Source organism: Heptranchias perlo, chromosome 1 (assembly GCF_035084215.1).
Source record: "Heptranchias perlo isolate sHepPer1 chromosome 1, sHepPer1.hap1, whole genome shotgun sequence".
Lineage (NCBI taxonomy): Eukaryota > Metazoa > Chordata > Chondrichthyes > Hexanchiformes > Hexanchidae > Heptranchias > Heptranchias perlo.
Genome location: NC_090325.1, coordinates 171,422,836 through 171,446,601, shown reverse-complemented (window position 1 = coordinate 171,446,601; position 23,766 = coordinate 171,422,836). Strand labels below are relative to the sequence as shown.

General features: G+C 42.2%; 1 protein-coding gene across 3 annotated transcripts in view; it reads left to right on the top strand.

Annotated features, from left to right (window-relative positions):
- Positions 1-2,624, top strand: part of usp38 (ubiquitin specific peptidase 38) — a 43,482-nt gene extending 40,858 nt beyond the window's left edge. For all 3 annotated transcript variants that reach the window (XM_067993746.1, XM_067993756.1, XM_067993764.1), the window contains one exon: positions 1,311-2,624. In XM_067993746.1, coding sequence (XP_067849847.1) covers positions 1,311-1,481 — 171 coding nt within the window. In that variant the 3' untranslated portion in view covers positions 1,482-2,624. The remainder of the gene's footprint in view (positions 1-1,310) is intronic.
- The last annotated feature ends 21,142 nt before the right edge of the window (positions 2,625-23,766 follow it).

Genomic DNA, 23,766 nt, shown 5'->3' with positions numbered 1-23,766 from the left:
GTGGAGGGGTCGAGGGAGGTGGTGGTGAGGTGGAGCTGGGTGCAGTCAGTGTACATGTGGAACCTGACTATTTGTTTTCAAATGATGTTGCCGAGGGGCAGCATGTAGATGAGAAATAGGAGGAGGCCAAGGATAGATCCTTGGAGGACTCCAGAGATAATGGTGTGAGGGCAAGAAGAGAAGCCATTGCAGGTGATTCTCTGGCTACGACTGGATAGATAGGAATGGAACCAGGCGAGCACAGTCCCACCCAGCTGGACGACTGAGGAGAGGTGTTGGAGGAGGATTGTGAAGTCAACTATGTCAAAGGCTGCAGACAGGTCAAGAAGGATGAGGTGGGATAGTTTACCATAATCGCAATCACATAGGATGTCATTTATGACTTTGATAAAGGACAGAAACCTGATTGGAGGGATTCAAAAATGGAGTTGCAGGAAAGATGGGCACGGATTTGGGAGGTGACAACACGTTCAAGGACTTTGGAATGGAAAGGGAGGTTGCAAATGGGGCGGCAGTTTGCAAGGACAGTGGGATCAAGCAATATTGTGTTACAAGCTTTGGACACCACTGCATGCTTTACATTGTAAACACTCATTTTATCCTCTCGCCCTGAACTGCCAATCTTATTTATGTTTTATCCTCTGACTATGTTTATTGTTTCGGTGGTGTTTTCATCATCATCTCCAGTGATTCTTGATGTAGATTGTGCATGCTAGTAATCTTTCTGCTGCTTTCAATCACACTTCATTTTACACCACTTTCTCCATTATATCTTCTTTACTTATGTCCCTGCCCCCCTCAAAAATACTGGTGCTCCAAACTTTTTAAATGAGCAATGCAAACTCCAACTGTTAAGAATGCTACACAATCTCTTTAAAATATAGGTCAGTTGGTACCGGGTACTCTGTGTGATTGTACTCCTTCAACTTCACTAAGCAGATTTCAGTAAGTGATGCTAGACACTGGGCAGAATTGAAGTTTCCAACCATTATCATCAAGTGGTGGGCCCTGAAGACCTTATTGTGTCTGTATTATGAGCATAGTTATAGCCTATGCTTGATTATCCAAAATCACCACTATCCTGTTCTGAGTCCAAGGACATAATAAAAGGTTGGGACCTCGCATTGTGGGGCATTGAAAGTTGAAACATGTCCAACTACTCCATGGCACAAATTACCCCTCACTCTGACCACTGTTGGAGCATGAGTTGGCACAAAAGTTGAACAATGTAATTAAAGACTTCAACATTTTCTTCTAAATGGTATCGTTGAAACAAAATAGAAATTTACATTTCATTTTCCTTTCCACAGGAACAAGAGCTAAATGCCCGTACCAGAGCGTTACAAGCGTCCTCCACTACATGTTCATTTCGTCCACGCGGTTTTGATGATAGTGACCCACCAGGGAGCTGTGGCCCAAGTGGTGGTGGTGGAGGAGGAGGAGGTGGTGGGTTTAATACGATCAGCCGACTTGTCTTCTGAGACTCCTTCAATAAGGCCAACTTTCTTCCCCTCCCCTCCCTCCTGCTGATAAATGGAGAAATTATATCACTTGTGCATCAAGTCACTCTATGGGTCAGAATCTATTAATGAAGTCTCAAGATGCTTCCAACTGTTGTGTTTGTTTTCCCGGCCTATTTGGCATTTTGAGAAAAAATTGACTTGTACTAGCTCTATTTCCTAGTTAATTCTTAAAATAGGGAAAAAGACAGGGAAAACATTCATGATTGCAATAATTTTTAATGTTTGTAGGTTTCTTAACCTTGCACCTGAATTTGACCATAACCATATTTGCATGTTTGGATTAATTTTGTAAATAAAACATTCAGCATTGTAATGTGTATAAAGGCTGTAAATACATTTCAAGTGAACTTTTCAAACCCATAAGTGATCAAAATATGGAGATGGTAATTTTTAAATTGCCACATTTCTAGTATTGCATTTCTTTGATATTTTTATTTTTGAATGTGTAAACAGCATCTTGCAATTTCAGGGAGCAGTATTTGTCACAGATTTGATAGAAATTCATTTTGCTCTTTTTTGTGTTTGTGCGTGTGTGCCTTGAGATCTGTACAGACTAGGTACATTTAGGATGCAAGAACAGAATTTGAAATTTATATTTTCAAACTTTTTTTAAAAAAAAGCACATCCTTGGGAGAGGGAAGAGAATTATTTGTATGTTTGTCATAGATGTAGCTCAACATCTTAAATCTTGTTTACGTTTTGAAGTTTCTAAGAAACCCTGCCATCACTTGAAGAGATAAGAGGTTTATTGCACATGTATACTAAATATAAAAGACTAACAAAAGTGTTTTCCTCTGTGTTTGTTCATGGCTGATGCAGTGATTCAACTACTGAATAATTCCAAACATTGTCAAACTTTTGAATGTGTTGAGAATTGTTCTACCATTGGGCTGACTACAGTGCTAAGACATTTCTGAAAAACTGAATATTTATAAATATTTAAATGTATAGGACTTAGCAGACCACATGATTAGCAAAAATCAACTTACTGGAACAATGTTGGCTGTTATTCAATAACTAATTTTCACTAAATTATTGATTTTTATTTTAGAAATGCACTGCTATGCTTTAGGATATGAAATAAAAAAAACACTCAAACAACATTTTAGATATGATTTTTTTCCAACATCATTCAGAGATAAGCAATAAACTGACTGCTGAGTAGTGGGGTTTTTTTGCAACAGTTTTATTTCATTCGCTATCTGCAAACACCGATGATGCAACAAAACTATTCATTGCATTTTATATGGATTTTTATTTTTTAAATAACTTTTTTGGCTTGTTTTCCTTATCCCTTTTTCCCTAGTTTTTTTTAAATCTTTATCTTACAAATATTAATATGTCGTGCCCATTTTATACCACATGGCTTTGGCAACAAAGCGGAACTGCTTGTTACATTTTCATTTTTGCTGGGTTCATCATCTCAGACCACTCCCTTAGGGGTCTCTTTGCTCACTTTGTCTGGAGTGTGATTTCATGACCCATATATCTTAAGTAAATTAGCAGTGTGCCTTCTCACTTTGTTGCAGCTTACTGCTTTTATCACGTGCTCTAGTGTGATCTTCCCTGATTTCAGAAAGCCCTAAGTTAATGTGATATTAGATTGTAACTGGGGTTTTAACTGCTAAACAAATTTTATTTAACACGAAATAATAAGTGAACAGTAGCAATGACGCACATAGGTTTTACAGTAGTTATTAGACTTAAATATCTTAAGTAGAAAATAACTAATATGCTGAACTATATTATTATGTGGCAGTTCTTTTCCTTTCCTCATCATCCACAAAAGCTATATAACCATCAGTCTCCAGAGCCAGACTCTCCACTTGGAACCACCCAGGCTGAGAAATACTTTTCAGAATATCTAATAACTGTTAAATTCAAAAGGAAGCTGCCACTCAAATGTTCTTCTAACTAATCCTAAGAGATGTTTGTGTTTGAATAATTTTGCCCTTCTCTCGGAAGCCTGGCTAAGAAAAAATAATTAATTGTTGAAACTACTGTATCAAAAATAAATTGGGGCATGTGTTCCTAGGGATTCTGTGAGTGAAGCTGGTATTTGACCATGTAGCATAACAAAATTTTAAAAAATCAATGCCATATTAAATCTTGGACAAAAATGCACAATTAGTGCAAAGTTTTTGTGAATTTACCTTCACAGCCAAAGGCAATGCTGTCCTTGCCCTGCTCTGAGGCTGCAGCTGTGGCTAATCTCCGTCACGACCTCTTTCGTGAACCGCAGCCGTCGGAAGCACTGATCTTCGCTCGTGTTGAGGTAAGAGAATTGGTCCCTGAAGGCCCTGATTGGATATGGCCACCTGCTCCTCCCTCTCCTCGCAGCTTGACCTGCTCTGCGTGGTCTCTCTGCATGCTCCCAGTCATGTTCAATGCCCAGCGGGAGCCCTAGTAGGCCAATCATGGTTGGCAGAAACCTTGTTCAGCACACTGTTCTAACTTCCACCAACAGTAATGCAGGACCTGCCGCACCACGCATCGCCAGTGAAGAGATGCAAAAATTAGGGAAATTAAACACCAGATAAAATTACTTGAAATCAAACATGGAAGCATTAAAATAAACTAATCTGAAACCAGGTTTGGAGCAAGGAACAACAAATATTGATTTATATGAAGGACTATAGAGAGCAATAAACAATGGACACAAAAGATTTTGAAAAAAAACTGCTCTCAAAAGCATGTAACATCATTATGTGCATCTTCCAAAAACAGCAGGGGGAGCCACCCACCTATATACAACCAATTTTCAAACGAGAGGAAATTGAAATGTCTTCTCAAGGTGACTTACCAGCTCCCTAGAAGCAGTGAGTTGAGGCAGATACTCCATAAAATACAATTGTACTTATTATCTCACAAATCAGGAAGGTTGAATAACTATTATCACTTAAAATAGGAATCAGTTATAGTAGTTTGTGAACTCCTCCAACTTATCTACTATCTGCAACTAGAGTTGCCAACTCTGGAGGCATTCCTGGAGGTTTGGTCATGTGATATTCTGACCACTTGACATCTGACCACATGACATCTGATCACGTGACTTCTACAAATGTTATTGCATTTACTTTATAAAGGTTGGGTCCCCTGTAGTTGAGAATATTTGCTCATGGTTTCACACCAGCAGCTATTGTGCGACAAGTTCCAAGAACCAGGAGGCCACTCGTGAGCAGGCGAAAAGGGGAAACCGAGGGCAGGGAAGAGGGGAATTCGAAGGTGGGGAATTGATTTGCAGAAGGGAAACCAAAGACAGGGAGCTTTGGGCCGGAAATTGTGCTGAGCGGCGAACACATGTCGCCCGCTGTTGGCAAATAACTAACTCACCCACAAACCTTTTGCAGGCTTCTGGGCGCCAACTTACTTTAATTGAGGCCTGCAAGAAATGCAGCGGTCGTTCCTGGGCTTCTCTGAGCTGTGAGAGGAGGAAAAGAGCTCTGTTCCCTCCACTAGTCAGCTTGAATCAAGCCACGCTGTGAGAACCAGGAAGTGAATCTCGCAGAGTAAGAATGAGGAAGTGTCAGATAAGATTAGTAAATGTACTATAAAATCAAATAGAGAAAGTGTAATAAAGAGAGGGTAAGATTAAAAGACTGAGATAAAAGAGACAGAAAGAAAAAGTAAAAAAAATAACATTTTACATTTTTAAATTTTTTTTTAAAAAATTTAAATGTCCAAAAACTATTAATATCAGGAGTAATAAGACGCCACATTTTTTTAAATTAATTTTCAGTGCCAGAGAGCTTGTTTGGGAGTCATTAATAGATTCCATACCGTTAAATGTTAGTTTAGACCTGATATAACTCAGTGTACCTTTTTCCTGGTGAGATTAGTTAGTTTCCAGTAGGGCAGGAGAGCAAGTTCACGTTGGTCCATTGATTCCAGCCTGTGATATCCCTTTAACGCAAAGCTGTCAAATCAGCAGGAAATCAGGAAGAGCGAGTTCCGGATTTCCGTGTTTGACTGTGCATATGTGGTCACCAGAACTTGCTCTTCGATTTGCCCATTAATAACCATGAGCTCTGTTAGGCTCACTGTTATTTTATGAGCAATTTCCAGCCCTAAATTTGATTCCACCAGTAACTAATGGTACCGCACTGAAATTGCACTGATAACTAATAGTGATAACACTCAGATTCCCCTTATAACCAACAGTAATACAATAACTCACTGATAATCTATAGGTAACTGGTAGTATTAGGTGTAATGCCCCAATAGCCTACCTGTAACTAGCAGTGATCCCATAACCCACTGATATTCACCCTGAAAGCGTACCCAGAAATCCCCTGCACTGCACAAGGTGCAGTCTGGCTCCCCAGTTGATGCCACTTTGAACTGGTCCGATCTCTCTCCCTATCTCTTTGGACTCTGGTTTGGACTCCGGTTCCATATGAAGGTGACAACTCTGAACTGAGAACCTCAGTCAGAGCTGACCTTTATTTGCACATCACACGTTAAAACTGACCGGTAAAGACCGACCTGAACCAAACCGAGAAATCGCACCAAGAGCAACGGGCTCAGTGTTTGGGGAAATTCTCACAGGGCACATTGTCCTCAACTTAGCTCAGCACCAACATTTCTGAATTTTAGTCTCTACTTCAATAGCCACATGTGATGAAGGATCCCACAGTCTAATAGCCCTCAGTTCAAGAACCTCCTCCTTTCCCCCTTGTTTCTTCCAGTGAGAATGTTTGATTTCCGCTCCCTAGTTCCCCATTCACCCACCAGTGGAAATAATCTTTCACTATTTACCCACAGTAAGGTCCCCAGGTTTCACTCACTGGCTTCTCCTCTCTCAGTGCCACTCCCACTCACCATCTTATTGCTGCTGCTCCCAGCTCTGCAGGAAATGCTGGTCCCCACCCCATTCCCCCTCTCTTCCACTTCCACCCTCAATATTGGGGTGGGCAGGGCACAATTTATATAAACATCGGGGCAAGCAGATATTTGGGAGGGTGAGACACAATTTATAAACAGGCAAAAGCAGATATTGGGGTGGGCGGAGCACAATTCATAAAGCATTGCAACAGGCGTATATTGGGATGAGGCTCAAATTATAAAAGAATGGGGCAGGCAGATATTGGGGCAGGGTTCAATATAAAAAGCAGTACACAGGCAGATATTGGGGTGCAAAGGGCACAATTTATAAAATAGTGGGCCAGGCAGATAATGGGATATGGCTCAATTCGTAAAACAGTTGGAAGGCAGATATTGGGGCGGGGCACAATTAATAAAAAAGTGGGGCAGACAGGTATTGGGGTATGGTTCAACTTATAATACAGTAGGGCAGGCAGATATTGGGGTGGTGCTTAATTTATAAAACAGTGGAGCAGGCAAATATTGGGTGTGTAGGGCACAATCTATAAAACAGTGGGCCTGGCAGATAATTTATAATACAGTGAGGCAGGCAGATGTTGGGAAGGGGCACAATTTATAAAACAGTGGGGCAGGCTGATATGGGGGTGGGACTCCATTTATGTAACGGCGGGCCAGCCAGATATTCGGGTGGGGCTCAATTTATGAAACAGTGAGGCAGGCAGATATTGGGGTAGGGCACAGTTTATAAAACTGTGGGGCAGGCAGATGTTGGGGTGGGAGGGGCACAATTTAGAAAATAGTAGTGCAGGCAGTTGGTGGGGTGTGGCGCAATTTATAAATCAGTGGGTCTGGCAGATATTGGGGTGTGCGGGACTCAATTCATAAAATGGTGGGACAGGCACATATTGGGGTGGGGCTCAATTTATAAAACGGTGGATCTGGCAGATATTGGGGTTTGCGAGACTCTTCATTAAACAATGGGACAGGAAGATATTGGGGCAAACAGGTATTGGAGTGGGTGGGGTTCAATTTATGTAACGGCGGGGAAGGCAGATATCGATGTAGGACTCAATTTATAAAACAGCGGGGCAGGCAGATATTGGGGTAGGGCACAGTTTATACAACTGTGGGGCAGGCATCTATTGGGGCAGGGCTCAATTAATGAAACAGTGGGACAGGCAGATATTGGGGGGTGCTGGGCTCTATTTATAAAACGGTGGGGCAAGTAGATCTTGAGGCGGGGCACAATTTATAAAACAGTGGTGCATGAAGATATGGGGGCGAGGCTCAATTTATGAAACAGTGGGTTAGGCAGATACTGGGGTGGGTGAGTCACAATTCATGAAAGCAGTGGGGTGGGCAGATATTGGGACAGGCAGGGCTCAATTCATAAAATGGTGGGGCAGGTAGATATTGGGGTGGGCAGGGCATAATTTATAGAACAGTAGGGCAGGCAGAAATCGGGGTGGGGCTCAATTTATAAAACAGTGCAGCAGGCAGATATCGAGGCAGGGCTCCATTGATAAAACAGTGGGGCAGGCAGATATTGGGGCAGGCAGGGCACATTTTATAAATACAGAGGGACAGGCAGATATTGGGGTGCACGGGGCGCAATTTATAAATACAGTGGGGCAGGCAGATATTTGGGTGGACGGCACGATGACAGGTAGCAATCAGCACAATATTTGCTGCCCCAGTGTTTTTATGAATTCTGCCACGCCCCAATATCTGTCTGCCCCACTATATTTATAAATTATGCCTCTTGCACCCCAATATGTGCCTGCCCCACTGTATTTATAAATTATGCCCCTTGCACCCCAATATATGCCTGCCCCACTGTATTTATAAATCATGCTGCGTGCACCCCAATATCTGTCTGCAATGACGCTTCCGTTGAGTTTCATTGGATCAGTGTAAGAGGCCGAGGACAGTGGGGTCAGAGTGGGAGTGGGACGGGGAATTAAAATGGCAAACGATCGGCAGGTCAGGGTCACGCTTGCAGACTGAGTGGAGGTGTTCGGCAAAGTGATCACCCAATCTGCGTTTGGTCTCCCCAATGTGGAGACCTCTCTCTTACCCATCTCTTTCACTCTCTCTGATCCCAGACTCTCCTTCTCTCAGCTTAATAGTTTCTAAAGCTTGTAAAACACAAAACCAAAGCTACAATAGGTGAGTAATCAGAACACTGTTATTTTTCTGACTTTCATTCTTTCTCACACACATCCTCTCTATTGTTTTAAAAATACTCAATATAAATTTTACCTCCAAAAAAATCTTCTGATACGCATTCTCTTGTTTTTCAAAATTACATGAAGAACAGCAACTGAGCACAATGTGCTAGAATCTAAAGTAAAATATTCCATCAGTACAGCTGACTGAAAGGTACTAGTGTATCCTGAGAAATTAGGTACACTTACTCAGACCATCACAGCTCTGGGCAAAAGTATTAGGTCCAAGCCAAGGCTCTAGTGAGAGACTGAGGCCTTCCAGTAAAAACTTTAATGGAAGCATTAAAAAGATGATTCACTGGATAAGTTCAATTATGGTATTGTGAAATATATATATTTTGATTTTTAAATTTATTTAAATCTTTATTTTGAATATTAGAAATCCCAGTTACTGAGCAAAAAAAAAAGCAGTGAAAAAATTTGTCAGAAAGCATCTTGCACCTATTTTGGGAACCCATGGCCAGATTGCATGATCCGGGTGACGAGTTTACAAAGGGAAAACCTATTACAATATGAATTTATAATGAGAAAATGTTGACACAAGAAATGTGGCAAAAACGAAACAAAGGCAAAGGAAGTCAGTCAAGTTATGGAGACAGAAAGTGCATGCAGAAATAAGGGGCACGATTTTAAAATGAAAATCCAATTAAAGCCTCAGCAACGATATTTAAAGCAGTAAATCAAGTATTTAACGTACTTGAAATGTCCATAAATCCAATTAACAATGAAGGCAAGTGATTTTAATGCTGCCTCAATGTGCTTCTCGTGCTGTGTGAAGCACGCCATGGGAAAGTAGTCAGGTTTCAGCCGTTTAAATCCCTGTTTGACAGATGGGGATAAAAGGTGAGTTATTGCAGCTGGGCACTCAGTTCTCTCAGTCAAACTTTTGGCTGGGAGATCTTTGTGTTTGGACTGAAAATTCTTGGTTCACACTCAGAATTGATCTGTTTACACATATTTACCAACTTTTCAGACCCCCCTCAAACTGACACCATGGGGGCGCGATGGCTGTATTCACGAGTACATCCGAGGACGAGGAACATCACCATCCTTGCCAGGCACGGCATGCACTTCGCCACTTGGAGCTCCACAACACAGTGCTGCACCACAGGGACCTGCACAAGAGCAGAGAGGGGAACAACAGAGGGACCGACATTGCAGGAGGCACTACCCTCACCAGGGAGTCTACAGACCAAGGCTGAGCTTCCTGGACCTCTCTGAGGAGCAATGCCTACGGAGGCTCAGAGTGAGTCACCAGATGGTAGTAGTTATCTGCAGCCTCCTTCATGCCAAGCTGCTCCCGGCTGGGCCTGGCGGAATCTCATTACCTGTCGCATTTAAAGTGACCACCATCCTCAACTTTTTCGCCTCCGGATCATTCCAGGGTGCCAGCGATGACATCGCCAGGGTCTCTCAGTTGTCTGCCCACAAGTGCATAAAACAGGTCACCGACGGTTTGTTTTGCAGGGTGTCGCAATGCGTCAACTTCCCCATAGACGACCTCAGCCAGACAGAGAGGGCAGTGGGTTTCCACTCTGTGGCTGGCTTCCCACGGGTGCAGGGTGCAATCGAATATAGCACGCATATAGCAATCCAAGCACCTCCAGCATGAGCCAGGACTGTTCATCAACAGAAAGGGATATCACTCCATCAACGCTTAGCTTGTTTGTGATCACCGCAAAAGATTTCTTCACACGTGTGTGAGACTCCCTGGCAGCTGCCATGATCCATTCATTCGGAGGGAATCCAACATCCCATCCCTCTTCCACGCACCAAACAGCCTTAAGGGCTGGCTCCTCGGGGACAAGGGATAACCCCTGCACATATGGCTTATGGCACCTCTGAGGAACCCCATCAGCAAGGAACAGCGTTGATACAATGACAGCCACATTGCCACCAGGTCTGTAATTGAACATGCGATAGGACTGCTGAAGATGCAATTTCAGTGCCTCGATCGTTCTGGGGGAGTACTTCAATACGCATTCAGACAGTGGGTCGAATTATAGTAGTGTGTTGTGTCCTGCACAACATGGCGCAACAGAGAGGGTTACCGATTGATGAGGCCCCATGCACTTATCCACCATCCACATCTGCCATGAACATTGAGGAGGAGCAGCAGCAGGAGGAGGAGGAGGAGGAGGAACCCCTCAGCATAGCAACGGCTCACCTGGCTGCTCGTGAGGCCAGGGAGTAATTAATATGTGAATGCTCCTAATAAGGAGATCACAAAGTGAGAATAGTCCAGTCTCAGATCACTTGGAACGAGCAGTGCCAACACCATCCCCCCACCTCCCTGCACAAAACAGTCCTGCAACTACACCCACTGTAAAGTCACCCACTGGGTGGCATCAAGTCTCGCCGTTCATGATGAAGCACATGAAAGGGCACTATCACAAAAGGCAGTCAGGAATGGGCAAGACATGGCAGTAGTGTTGAGAATGATAACATTTAATGTGACTTTATCAAAAACCAAATATAAATGAAAAACATGGCATTCGGTCAAACACCCTTGTGCATCCCCTTCGTGATCACAAATCCTTAGCCTTTCTCTTCCTACTCCTTCTATGTGGTGCACCCCTATGGCTGCAGCAGTGGTAGTAGCAGGTTGCTCATGTTCATGCCCTGACCGATTAGATGCTTTCGACATATGTCCTCTGGGTGAGGGCCCCGCCAAAGACTGCTCCATCTGCGCCTGTGCAGGGGTAGACTTGGCCACCTGGAGAGGAAGCAGCATTGCGGGTATTGGTTGAGAGGGGGGCAACGGGTGAGTTGTGGGACCGCTTTGAGTGGCATCCCCACTTCCATGTCCTCTTTCACCATCATTCCTCTCCTGGGCCAAGCCCACATCACTCCTACCACCCTGCTGGAGAACAGTTTGGAGGACATGTGTGATGCCTGGTAAGCCCAGTTGTAAAGTTTCTGTCTGCCTGTTTAAGGTGGCAGAATGTTGTTCACCCCGAATCTGAATGGTTGTTGTCAGGGCTTGAAAGGACTCATTTGAGAGCCGTGCTTGAAGCTCAGTGGAGGCTAGCCTTCTCTTCATCGCAGACATCCCCGCACTTGCCTGCGACACTATCACAGACATTTCTGCACTTAACTGCGACATTATCTCATAGATTCCCTCACATACCTGTGCCACCATTCCACTAATGCAGGAGTTGGACTCCTCCATCCTCTGCACTATTGTGGAGAGTTTGCGTGGCACCTGTTCCAGTACCTCGCAAATGTATTGCTGTCCCTCGATCATTCTCCTTTTAAAGGACGACCCCCGGGTTTCAGCATCTGCATCCAGCTAAGCAGAGCCTGGAGAGGAGTGCGCCCACCGACGCGGACTCTACACAGTTGCCCCTGCCACCAGTGTCTGCTCGTGCTCTCTTGTGTGTGGTGACTCACCAGGTGCCAACCCAACTAACTGACTACTAGGACCCACCAAGATGTGAGTATCTGCGCTGGTGGATGGCTCACTAAGATGTGACGGTGCACCCTCAGAGGCCTGGAGCTCCTCTGAGGAATTGCCCTCTCCCGCCACTATGGCCGTTGAATGGCCTGTAAGAGAACAGAAGGCAATATTAAGCTTCATCACAGATGTGTCATGTTGCGATGAGCATACTGAGGTGTTCAACATGCTGAGCATTCATAACATCAATTCATGTTTTGTGTGATGAATGTTAAAGTTGAGTCACCAGACTTTTGTGGAGTGCTAGTCTCGTGTCCCCGATGGACAGGCACTCGATCTTCAGGGCCTCCTCCTCCGCGTCCGTGAGGACCACTATTTGTTGTGGCTCCCCTCCAGTCTGCGCCATCTTGCATGCATTTTGCGCTCTCTTCTCCTACAAGGGGAGAAAGTACAGCCGTGTGAGTGAGTGAGGGTGAAGTGGTCAGCCGATGAATGCATTGCTTTGGGAGAGGCTGACCGTGAAAGAGGTGCATCAGAGGGTTAGTATCAGTCAGAGACATCACATTGGATCAGGATTGGGGTGAGTGGTAGTGGTGGGGTCACAAATGGGGAGGTGAGGAAGTGCTCAGGAAGTGAAGGTAAGTTGAGGATGAGTTTTAAGTGCGTGTGAAGAGTGATGTGATGGAGGAGTCTTGGCAGTGCGGAACGATGTGAGGTGGGGGGCTGGGGGTGATGTGCGACACAGAATGCAAGAGAATCAGTACGTGTACTCACTTTTGCTGACCTAGTTAGGTCATTGAAACGCTTCCTGCACTGGATCCAAGTGAAGGATATGTTGCTCCTGCTCGTGACCTCCTCTGCCACCTCGAGCCAGGCCTTCTTGGTGGCAGAGGCAGGACACTTCCTCCTATTGGCGGGGTAAAATAGTTCCCTCCTCCTCCTCACCTCGGCCAGCAGCACCTCAAGTGAGGCCTCGCTGAATCTTGGAGCAGCCTTGCCCCTGTGCTGCTCCATTGTATCTCCTTACTCCTTGCTTCAGCAAAATCCATTGGAGCAATGACCCTTTAAATCTAGACGCTCCAGCCGACAGCAGGTCATGCGGGTGCGCCGTCCGCTCGCTGTGCAGCTTTCGGATGCCAAACCCAGAAACAAGGTTAATGACCACCAATTAAGTTGCGATCGGGTGGGGAACAATAAGCTTTTATTATTTGGGTTACCTGCGCGCCCATTCACTCCCCCACCTGTACCCTGCCCCCGGCCCCGCTGTCATCCTGCCAACCTTTTAAAATTGTACCTAAGATTTTTAATAAGATATTGATAGATAAATTTGGAATGACTGGAATTTAATTGCAAGGGAATATCGAGGTTATTTGATCACGTTTGGGGAGCTTTTATGGGAACTCTTGTGGTGTAGTAAAATGCAGCCCAACACGTGTGCAATTGAACAATCTGATTCAGCAAAGGACCACTGAGGAAAGGGGTGGCCTTCCTAGTTAAAGCTGCGCAACACCATTTTTGTTTTAAAACAAAAACAGAATGTCGTGGAAACGCTCAGCAAGTCAGGCAGTATCTATGAAGACCACAGAGGAATTAATGTTTTGGGTATGGGCCCTTTGTCAAAATAATGGTGCACAATGGGCATCGTGAGCCACGAATTCTAATATTTTTGATACATTTCAATGTGCATGTATAATACTCAACTCCACTTCAGGAATTTTTTGAGGGAGAAAATTGCGTTTACACTCAAAAAATTACCTTAATTAAAAAATTTCCCCTTTAAATTGTACTCTCCATTGATGCTGCTATTATTTTTTAGTAGGACTGAGGGTTTACTTTTGTTCGACTATTGAGAAATACGGGATAATTTTGAAGCTTCTTAATGAAATAAATAAATATCTTAATGTTACCCTCAACTCCTTATATGTTTCTTTAATAATTGCAGCGTATACAATTTCATAAGAAGTTTACATTCTACATTATACGTCTGTAATGATTTGACCTTAAAACATATTTGTATTTTAAATTGTAACCTTGTGATTTGCAGTGCAACAATTATAAAAAAAAGTCTGTATCAAATTATTAAAATATGCCATTTTGGGAATTTGAATATAGTGACTGAGGGACTTGTAGGAGACAAGTCTCAATCCCACAGCTGAATTAATTATGCAAATAAAGGAGTGAGGATGAATTCCAAACTTTATTTCACTCTGTTTCTGATAGAAAATTATTCATAATTCACTTCCTCTGTCTCCTGGTTCATCACTGTAATACCTTTGTACGTTTTTGTTCTCTTTCTTTCAAGTTTGAAGAAGGGAGCTTCATCAACAGCCTCTTTTTATCTTAAACAATTGAAAAGAATTATGATTAACTTTAATTCTTCTTCTTTTTGTGCTCATGATAAGTTTATTGAAATAATGAATGCTCATTACCTTCATTGCGGGAATTGATTGTGAATCACCACAGGTAAGACTTCCAAGATGATCCTGTCCAGTGAAAGTTATCATAAGATGAATATAGACAACAATTGCCATTTTAGTTCATCTGTTCAGAAAGAAAAACGTACAGTCACCCCCATCACAGCATCTAACCACTTGTTGATTGACTCTAAGGTCAATTAACTACCCTAATGAAGTAAAAATTCTAAGATATAAATGTAACTTTCCTATACACATTTTCCAATTCTAACTGGCTGTACTCCATAAATTACTTTTCATAATATAACAGCTCAGGAACTATTGTGCCCTTTGGAAGGATGATTTTCAAACTTTTCTGTGTAGGGTACCCCTGTAAATATTGACACACTCCCAGGGACCTACTGCCAATATTGATGGACTCCCTATCTGAAAGACAGTGTTAGCTACTCAAGGGAAAACAGTACTATGGATTAATTCTGTTGCTATATACTAATAAAACCCCTAAAATGGTTATTAGTATATAGTAACAAAATGAATGTGATAGTAAGTCTAGAAATACAAACAAAATCTAAAATCTGAGGACAGCTGGGCTGACATCTGATAACCTTGGGGATCTCTGTGAACTGCCTAGTGTCCAACTGTTCCACTTTGAAAACCTATGCTTTAGAGTTTTACATTATTTTTGCCTTTCCTTATAATATATTTAGCAAGCTACTGTTTTCATCTGTTGATTGAAATGACATTGACTGCTTTTCATCTGACTCTGTTGCACACATTTATGACTCTGTTAGTTCTTCTGATCACTTGTTCTCTTTGAGGCTTGCCAACTTGTACCCAGTGTCCTCTAATTCTGCAGTTTGATTTAAATAACCTGCTTACATAACCTTATCCATGTCTTTTAGCACTTCAAAAATCTGGGTCGTGTCCAGGCCTTAATGCTTGTCTGCCTCTCACACAGAATTTTGAGTTCTATCAGCCAGATGAGATGAAAATGTCCCATCTCTTCTGCATGTAATGCACTCAATGTGAAATTGAGTAACAGCATTTTCAACCCCGCTCCTAGGTAACCATAGGTTACTGGCTGAAAACCGTCCATTTTTGGCATAGTTGACACGAAGGGCCATCTTATTATCTCTTTGAGTGCACTGGATACAGCAATGGGTACAGGTCCCGACAAGATCCTGTTGTAAAAAAAAAGAAAGACTTGCATTTAAATAGTGCCTTTCACAACCTCAAGACGTCCAAAGCGCTTTACAGCCAATGAAGTACTTTTGAAGTGTAGTCACTGTTATAATGTAGGAAAACACGGCAGCCAATTTGTGCACAGCAAGGTCCCACAAACAGCAATGAGATAATGACCAGATAATGTGATTTAGTGATGTTGGTTGAGGGACAAATATTGGCCAGGCTACCGAGGGGAGCTCCCCTGCTCTACTTCGAAATAGTGCACTGGGGTCTTTTACATCCACCTGAGAGAGCAGACAGGACCTCGGTTTAACATTTCATCCGAAAGAAGGCACCTCCGACACTGCAGCACTCCCTCAGTACTGCACTGGAGTGTCAGCCTAGATTTTGTGCTCAAGTCTCTGGAGTGGGACTTGAATCCACAAACTTCAGCTGTAGTGCTGAAGGTCTGTGCTGCAGACCGAGCTGTGCCTGTAGTCAAGCTGTTCGATTACAGCTACAAAACTGGCATCCACCCAACAATGTGGAAAATTGCCCAGGTATGTCCTGTCCACAAAAAGCAGAACAAATCCAACCAAGCCAATTACCACCCCATCAGTCTATTCTCAATCATCAGCAAATTAATGGAAGGAGTCATCAACAGTGCTATCAAGTGGCACTTACTCAACAATAACCTGCTCATCAACACTCAGTTTGGATTCTGCCAGGACCACTCAGCTTCAGGCCTCATTATTGCCTTGGTCCAAACATGGACAAAAGAGCTGAAGTCCAGATGTGAGGTGAGAGTGACTATTCTTGACATCAAGACAGCATTCGACCGAGTGTGGTACCAAGGAGCCCTAGTAAAACTGAATTCAATGGGGATGAGAGGAAAAACTCTCTAGTGGCTGGAGTCATACCTGGCACAAAGTGCAGGCCAATCATCTCAGCCCCAGGACATTGCTGCAGGTGTTCCTCAGGGCAGCTCCAACTATCTTCAGCTGCTTCATCACTGACCTTTCCTCCATCATAAGGTCAGAAGTGGAACTGTTCACTGATGATTGCACAGTGTTCAGCTCCATTCACAATTCCTCAGATAATGAAGCATTCCATGTCCGCATGCAGCTAGACCTGGACAACATCCAGGCTTAGGCTGATAAATGACAAGTAACTTTCGCACCACACAAGTGCCAGGCAATGACCATCTCTAACAAGAGTGAGCCTAACCACCTCCCTTTAACATTCAATGGCATTACCATCACCTGATACCCCACCATTAACATCTTGGGGGGGGTCACCATTGACCAGAAACTCAACTGGACCAGCCGCATAAATGCTGTGTCTACTAGAGCAGGTCAGAGGCTGGGTATTCTGCAGTGAGTGGCTCACCTCCTGATACCCCAAAGCCTCTCCACTACCTACAAGGTACAAGTCAGGAGTGTGATGGAATACTCTCTACTTGCCTGGATGGGGGCAGCTGCAACACCATCCAGAACAAAGCAATCCACTTGATTGACACCCCATCTACCAGCTTAAACAACCAGTGTTAATTGTATGATTTATATCAATTAGTGTTAAATTACATTCAGGTGGCGCATATCAACTGGAGTCTCTCTGGTATCCATATATATGAGAGCTTATCTAGGGTGTGGAACTTGTAATATGGATCTCTGTGAATAAAGGTTTGGAAGCAACTGAAGACCAGGCTCTAGTATTCTATCCTTCACCGCCTAGCTATCCAATTTGTAACATGGTAGCAGAGAATGGTTGCCTAAAGGATGGAAATGACAACTTTTTTTGGACATAAAAAAGAAAAACTTGAAAGCCTAGTGGCAATTGTGGAAAATGGAAAAAAGCAAATTTAAAGGGTCGAGGTACGATTTCCCTCTGATGTTCTCGGAGTTTGGACTATATGACCCCAGTGGAAGAATGAGGTTGATATGTGGACACGGGTTACTACTCTGCCAAAGAGAAAACAAGGCATGGCCTTGGTGTTGTCACTTCCTGAACGAAGTAAAATCAGAAATAAGGTATTTTCTGAGATGGATGCAGATCTTTTGGATAATGAAGGTTTTACCTTTCTAATAGAATTTCTGGATCAAATCTACAAGAAAGGTGACCTGTTAAGTGCCGATGAGACCTTGTCAGCATTTGATAGATTTTGGAAAATGGATGGTCATTCAAGGGAAGAGTGCATCATGAACTTTAACAAATTGTACAAAAGGTTGACAAAGTTCAAATTGTGAATCCCTGGATCGGTACTAGCATTTAAATTACTAGATTGTGCTAAGGTGTCTCATATGGACAGGTAACTGGTCCTAACTGGCATCCAATTTTCAGAAAAGGAGACTGTTGGACCAAATGGCTGCTGCCTTAAAAAAATTCCTCGGGAAACAGCCATTCCCTTCAGCCTTCGTGGAACAAATGGGGGCTTCCGCTGTGGCACAATGAATAGAAGATTCGATGGTTACCAGGTTTCGAAGCGTTCCAGATACTAAATGCAGGCGCCAGACCAGATTTCAAAATTTTCAAGAGACCGGACGCAGGCACCAATATGATGGAAGAATTAAAAACAGCCAGATTGATGATGAAAGCAGGTAGAGCAAATCCAGTTATATCAACAGAAGACAAAATTGGGACAGTAATAACGAGTGACTGAATCCCAGCAATGCCCAAGGAAAAATCAGTAGACGCTTTAGACAGTATCATTAGGAGGTGAATTGCCCAGAGCAAAGACGCAAGGCTTTTGAAATGATGCATGAAGAAAGTAGTTCTGAGGAAGGGAATGAAGATAATGATGAATCTGAATAAATTATACTGGTTAGAGGGAGTTTTAATCCTGTGATGAATGTTTTAGTCGCGGATTCCTTTAATTGTGCGGTGTTAGTGCATGTACTTCAACTGTATGCGGGGTAGATTAGTTAAAATGTTATCTTGATTCACTAAGTAGTGAGGATCGACGTAAAGTTAAGGAATATAAAAGTTCTACATGTTTTAGGTTTGGAGATGACAACACCTTGAGGTCACTCAAGAGAGTGGTAATTCCATGTAAGATAGCTGGAGTGAGCCATTTTATAAGTAAGGATGTGGTCTCCAGTGAGATACCTATGCTTTTGGGTAAACCTTTCATGAAAAAGGCAAAAATGAAACTTGACATGGAACACGATGAGGCAATCATTTTTGGCAAATCAATTGATTTGCAGTTTACCCAGTCAGGGCATTATTGTAGCCCCTTAATAAGACCTGATGTTTCTCATCAGCATGTTAGACAATTATTAATAGTGTCAGGCGATAAGGATAAGAGAGAAAAAAACAAATTGTCTTAAAGTTACATAGACAATTTGTCCACCCTACTTGTCAACATTTAAAAATCCTGCTAAAAGATGCAGGTATTGTTGATGAGGAGTATACGAGGCTAATAGAAGAGATTAGTGAGAACGGTGAAATCTGTAAGAAGTAAAGTCGGACGCCCCACATCCATTGTAAGTGTTCCGTTAGCACGTGACTTTAACGAGGTAGTTGCCATGGATCTAAATGTATGGGACAAAGAAATAAATGTTTTCATCCTACATTTTATTGACCTAGCTATGAGATTTAGTATTTCTACATTAATATCTGGTAAGAAGAAGAAGGTTATGGAAAAATGGATGGGGACTGGACTTGGGACATTGGCAAAGTTTTTGACCAATAATGGAGGTGAATTCGCTAGCTCAGAGTTCAGAGATATATGTGAGAATATGAATATAATTGTCATGAATACAGCAGCTGAGAGCCCTTTTAGCAATGGTCTTTGTGAAAGTAATCATGCTGTGATTGAAAGCATGCTGCATAAAATTTTGACTGATTGAACAGAGTGTAAATTGTCAACTGCCCTAGCATGGGCAGTTCATGCAATGAATTCTCTTCAGAGGTTGGAGGATATAATCCTTACCAACCAGTATATGGGCGCAATCCCAAATTACCTTCTGTTCTTTGTGGTAATCCTCCTGCTCTAGAAGATACTACAATTAGTGCTATTTTTTCTGAGCATTTAAATGCTATGCATGCAGGGAGACAGATTTTTATCAAGGCTGAGGTATCAGAGAAAATTCGTAGAGCACAGAGGCATCGTATTAGACGATCTGAGACAGAGTTCAATTCAGGAGATTTGGTATAACTATAAAAGAGAGGGTCATAGGGAATGGAAAGGCCCTGATAAGGTAATAGGTCGTGATGGTAAGACAGTAATTGTCCAACATGGTAATCAAACTGTTATGGTTCATTCCTCAGGATTAATTGGAATTAATTATAAAATCTCAGACTCTGAGCAGTTGATAGAAGTAAACGAGGCACCTTGTGCCTCAGATGTTCATGATTTTTTTGATGAGGTTCCTGAGGAACAGACTGAGGTAGATCAAGGGCTGGACAGTGGTAATGTCAGTGATCAAGAAACACATGTCAGAGCTATCATATCCACAGAACAATTACCCAAAGCGAGTACACGGGTGACATATGTTCCAGAAGGGACTAAAGAATGGAGGGATGCAACAATTTTGGGACGTGCAGGCAAAACCGCTGGTAGGTTTAAATATTGGTTGAATGTTCAGGATGATGGCCAAGGAGCGAGGTCCATGGACTGGCAGAATGGGGTAAAAATGTGAAGGGTAGGAAAGCGGAGTACAAGTAATGATAGGGAGTCTGGAAGCGAATCTCACATCAGAAAATGATCGCCAACTAGAGATGAAAGAGGGAGATCTTGCAGTAGTAGTCCCTACAGACAGAGAAGTGGAAGTAGAAGATGTAGCTTGACTAGGTCAGATAATGAAACAAAGGCTACAGAACAGTCACGTAACAGAACTAGAAACAGAAGTCCTCATGATTGTGAAGTTTTGGTGGCTGCCAATAAACTTGAGGATAAATGAGTAAGTGTGGCAAAACAAAGGAAGTTAGATAGTTGCAAAGAATTTGGAGTTTATTCTGAGGTAACGGATAAGGGTCAACCAGCTTTGTCGCATAAATGGGTTTGTACTGAAAAAGTCCTTGCAGTTGGGACTTATAAGGCTAAAGCGAGGTTGGTAGCTAGGGGTTTTGAAGAGAAACTGGGTGATATAGATGTTTGAGTGGGTTCTCCCACTGCTGGAAAGGTAATCTTAAGAATCTTTTTGGCTTTTTTGGCAACATATTCATGGAGTCTAGGTCAATTAACATAAAAGCCGCATTTCTGCAGGGCGATACTTTTCAGAGAGAAGTGTTTCTGAAACCGCCTAAAGAGGCAGTAGATGCAGAAGGAAAACTATGGAAACTAACAAATGCTAGTTTTGATGTGTTGGAGTTAAGTACTTCAATGAAACACCCCGCAGTAGAGAATGTTTTAAGGGCAAATAAAATATTATGAAAATTAAATATAGATAAATGTGCACTTAAGTTCCCATCCTTAGGTGACCCAAAGAAAATGAAGCTAGTTATTTTTAGCGATGCTTCACATGCTAACCTTCCCAATGGGTATTCTAGTGCAGCTGGTTTTATAGTGTTTCTTATGGGTGAGAATGGGAAATGTTGTCCTTTAGCTTGGGAAGCTAAGGAAATAAAAAGGGCTGTTAAGAGTACTCTGGCTGCTGAAACGCTGGCTCTTGTAAATGCAGTGGATATGGGATTCTATTTGGCAAATATCTTGAGTGATATCCTGTACAATGGGAGTACTGAAGATAGTATATCCATTGAATGTTATGTAGACAATTGTTCATTGTGGGATAATGTACACTCTACGAAAAATGTGAGTGAGAAAAGATTACGGATTGACCTTGCTGGCTTGAAACAAATGCTGGAAAGGGAATCTCTAAAATTAAATGGGTGCATTCAAGCCATCAACTGTCAGATTGTTTTACTAAAAGATGTACATATACAAAGAAATTATTAGGGGTCCTGGAGACTAGTATAAGTTGTACAGAAGTTTTTGATTTGATTTTTGAAATTTTTGTTTGTATTGTATGTATAAAGCTTTTTTTTTATTTAAAGAGAGAGAAGGGAATCTGTTATGATTGTATGATTTATATCAATTAGTGTTAAATTGCATTCAGGTGGTGCATATCAACTGGGGACTCTCTGGTATCCATATATATGAGAGCTTATCTAGGGTGTGGAGAAGGCCTTATGGATCTCTGTGAATAAAGGCTTGAAGACCAGGCTTTAGTAGTCTATCCTTCACCACCTGGCTATCCAATTTATAATAACCAGTACCTCCACCACCGGTGCACTGTGGCTGCAGTGTGTACTATCGACAGGATGCACGGCACCAACTTGCCAAAGCTTTTTCGGCAGCACCTCCCAAACCCATAACCCCCACCATTTAGGAGGAGCAGCAGGTGCATGGGAACACCATCACCTGCACGTTCTCCTCCAAGTCACACAACATCCAGACATGGGCATATATTGCCTTTCCTTCATCGTTGCTGGGTCAAAATCGTGGCACTCCCCACCTAGCAGCACAATGGAAGCTCCTTCACCACATGGACTGCAGTGGTTCACATGGGCAATAAATGCTGGCCTTGCTGGCGATACCCAAGCATGAATAAAAAAACACATTTATACCAGTTACATTGCTTGTTGGCTGATTACAAAGTGTTAAGGAATCATTATTGCAGGTATGTTATGATAGGCTGATTTTTGTTCCTGCGTTATCGAGAAATGTACAATTCAAAACTGTGCATTCCTTCCATTTTGTTAGTCTGCGCAAAACAACAGAATTCATTTCATTCATTTTTCAACAAAAAAACCCTAACTTAACAATCTCTATAAAAGGGCTGCAAGCATGGCCTGGTGGCAAACAGAAATAAGTGCTCTTCTGAGGCTGGGGTGGGGATATATTGTTGAAGGCAAAAGTTTTTGATAGTGAAGGAAAATTTATTCTGATAAATTTTATTTCTCCAACTCTGGCCTCTTGTGCAACCCTCACTTCCTTCACCCCACCATTGGAGGCCGTGCCTTCACTCGTTGAGGGCCTAAGCTCTGAAATTCCCTCCCCAAACCTCTTCGGCTCTGCACCTCGCTCTTTCTCCTCCTTTAAGACGCTGCTTAAAACATACATCTTTGACTAAACGTTTGGTCACCTGTCCTAATGTCTTCTTCTTTGGCTCAGTGTCAATTTTTTTCTGATTATGCTCATGTGAAGTGCCTTGGGACGGTTTACTACTCTAAAACACTATATAAAGGCAAGTTGTTGTTATAGGTGTGTGGCATATCTGAACAGGAGTTCTGGATACAGACACAAGGAGTTAATTCTTTTTAAATGTTCCATTCTCCAGGGCTGCCATCCCCCATCTCAGTGAACACAAAATTTATAAAGAGAAAAAGTAGGGTTCCCAAAATTGTGCAAAACATTCAAATGCGTACTCTCCAATGATTTTATTTATATATAATGCGAAAATAATCTGTTAATATTTGTAATTGTACTAGCCAACATATTCTTTCCATCTATGTTAAAATTGTTATGTTTGGCTAAATGTTTTAATTTACACTATAGTGGTGTTTAATGGTAATGTAAATATACACCCTTGCAATAATAGTTATCCAAAAAGGTTTTGTTTCAAAAATGAAATGCCAATAAACTATAAACTTTATTTTTAGTTTATGATTTTAAAACTACATATTATCTGTTAGAAGATTGAATGTTGATGATATCCCCTGAGGGAAAGTAGCTGAATTATTGAATTTGGCAGTACGAAGGAGCTGGACTAACATGAGTAGAAGTAACCATTAACCGAAAGATGCTTAAGCAATCTTTCAATTCAACTGTACACGTCAATTCAGCTCTCCTGCACAGTCTGACTCAGCAGATCTTTCCAACCAGTTCCCCGGTGAAGTCATCAGTACACTCCAGTTAAACAAAACATCTCAAGAAAGTTAATCACAATTCGTTGCAACTTTATTTTAAGTGGGTGAGGGTAAAGAGTCTAAACAATTTTAAATGCAGAAATTGATCAATTAAAGAATTACTGTGGATATGTTGTTTACAAACACGCACTAGAGTTTTAACTCATTTTATAACATGAGACGCACACTCAGACTAACCAGTGTGCAGTGACTCCGTTTTTAAAAAAAATAAAAACATGAGAACATAAGAAATACTGTTGTTCCACCTCTTGCAAAGCTGCTTTCAGTCCCCGTAGATCGTTCAGCCCATGATTCATCAACAGTATCACTGGTGACATAAACAAAAAGTGTGTCAAAAACAATAATGT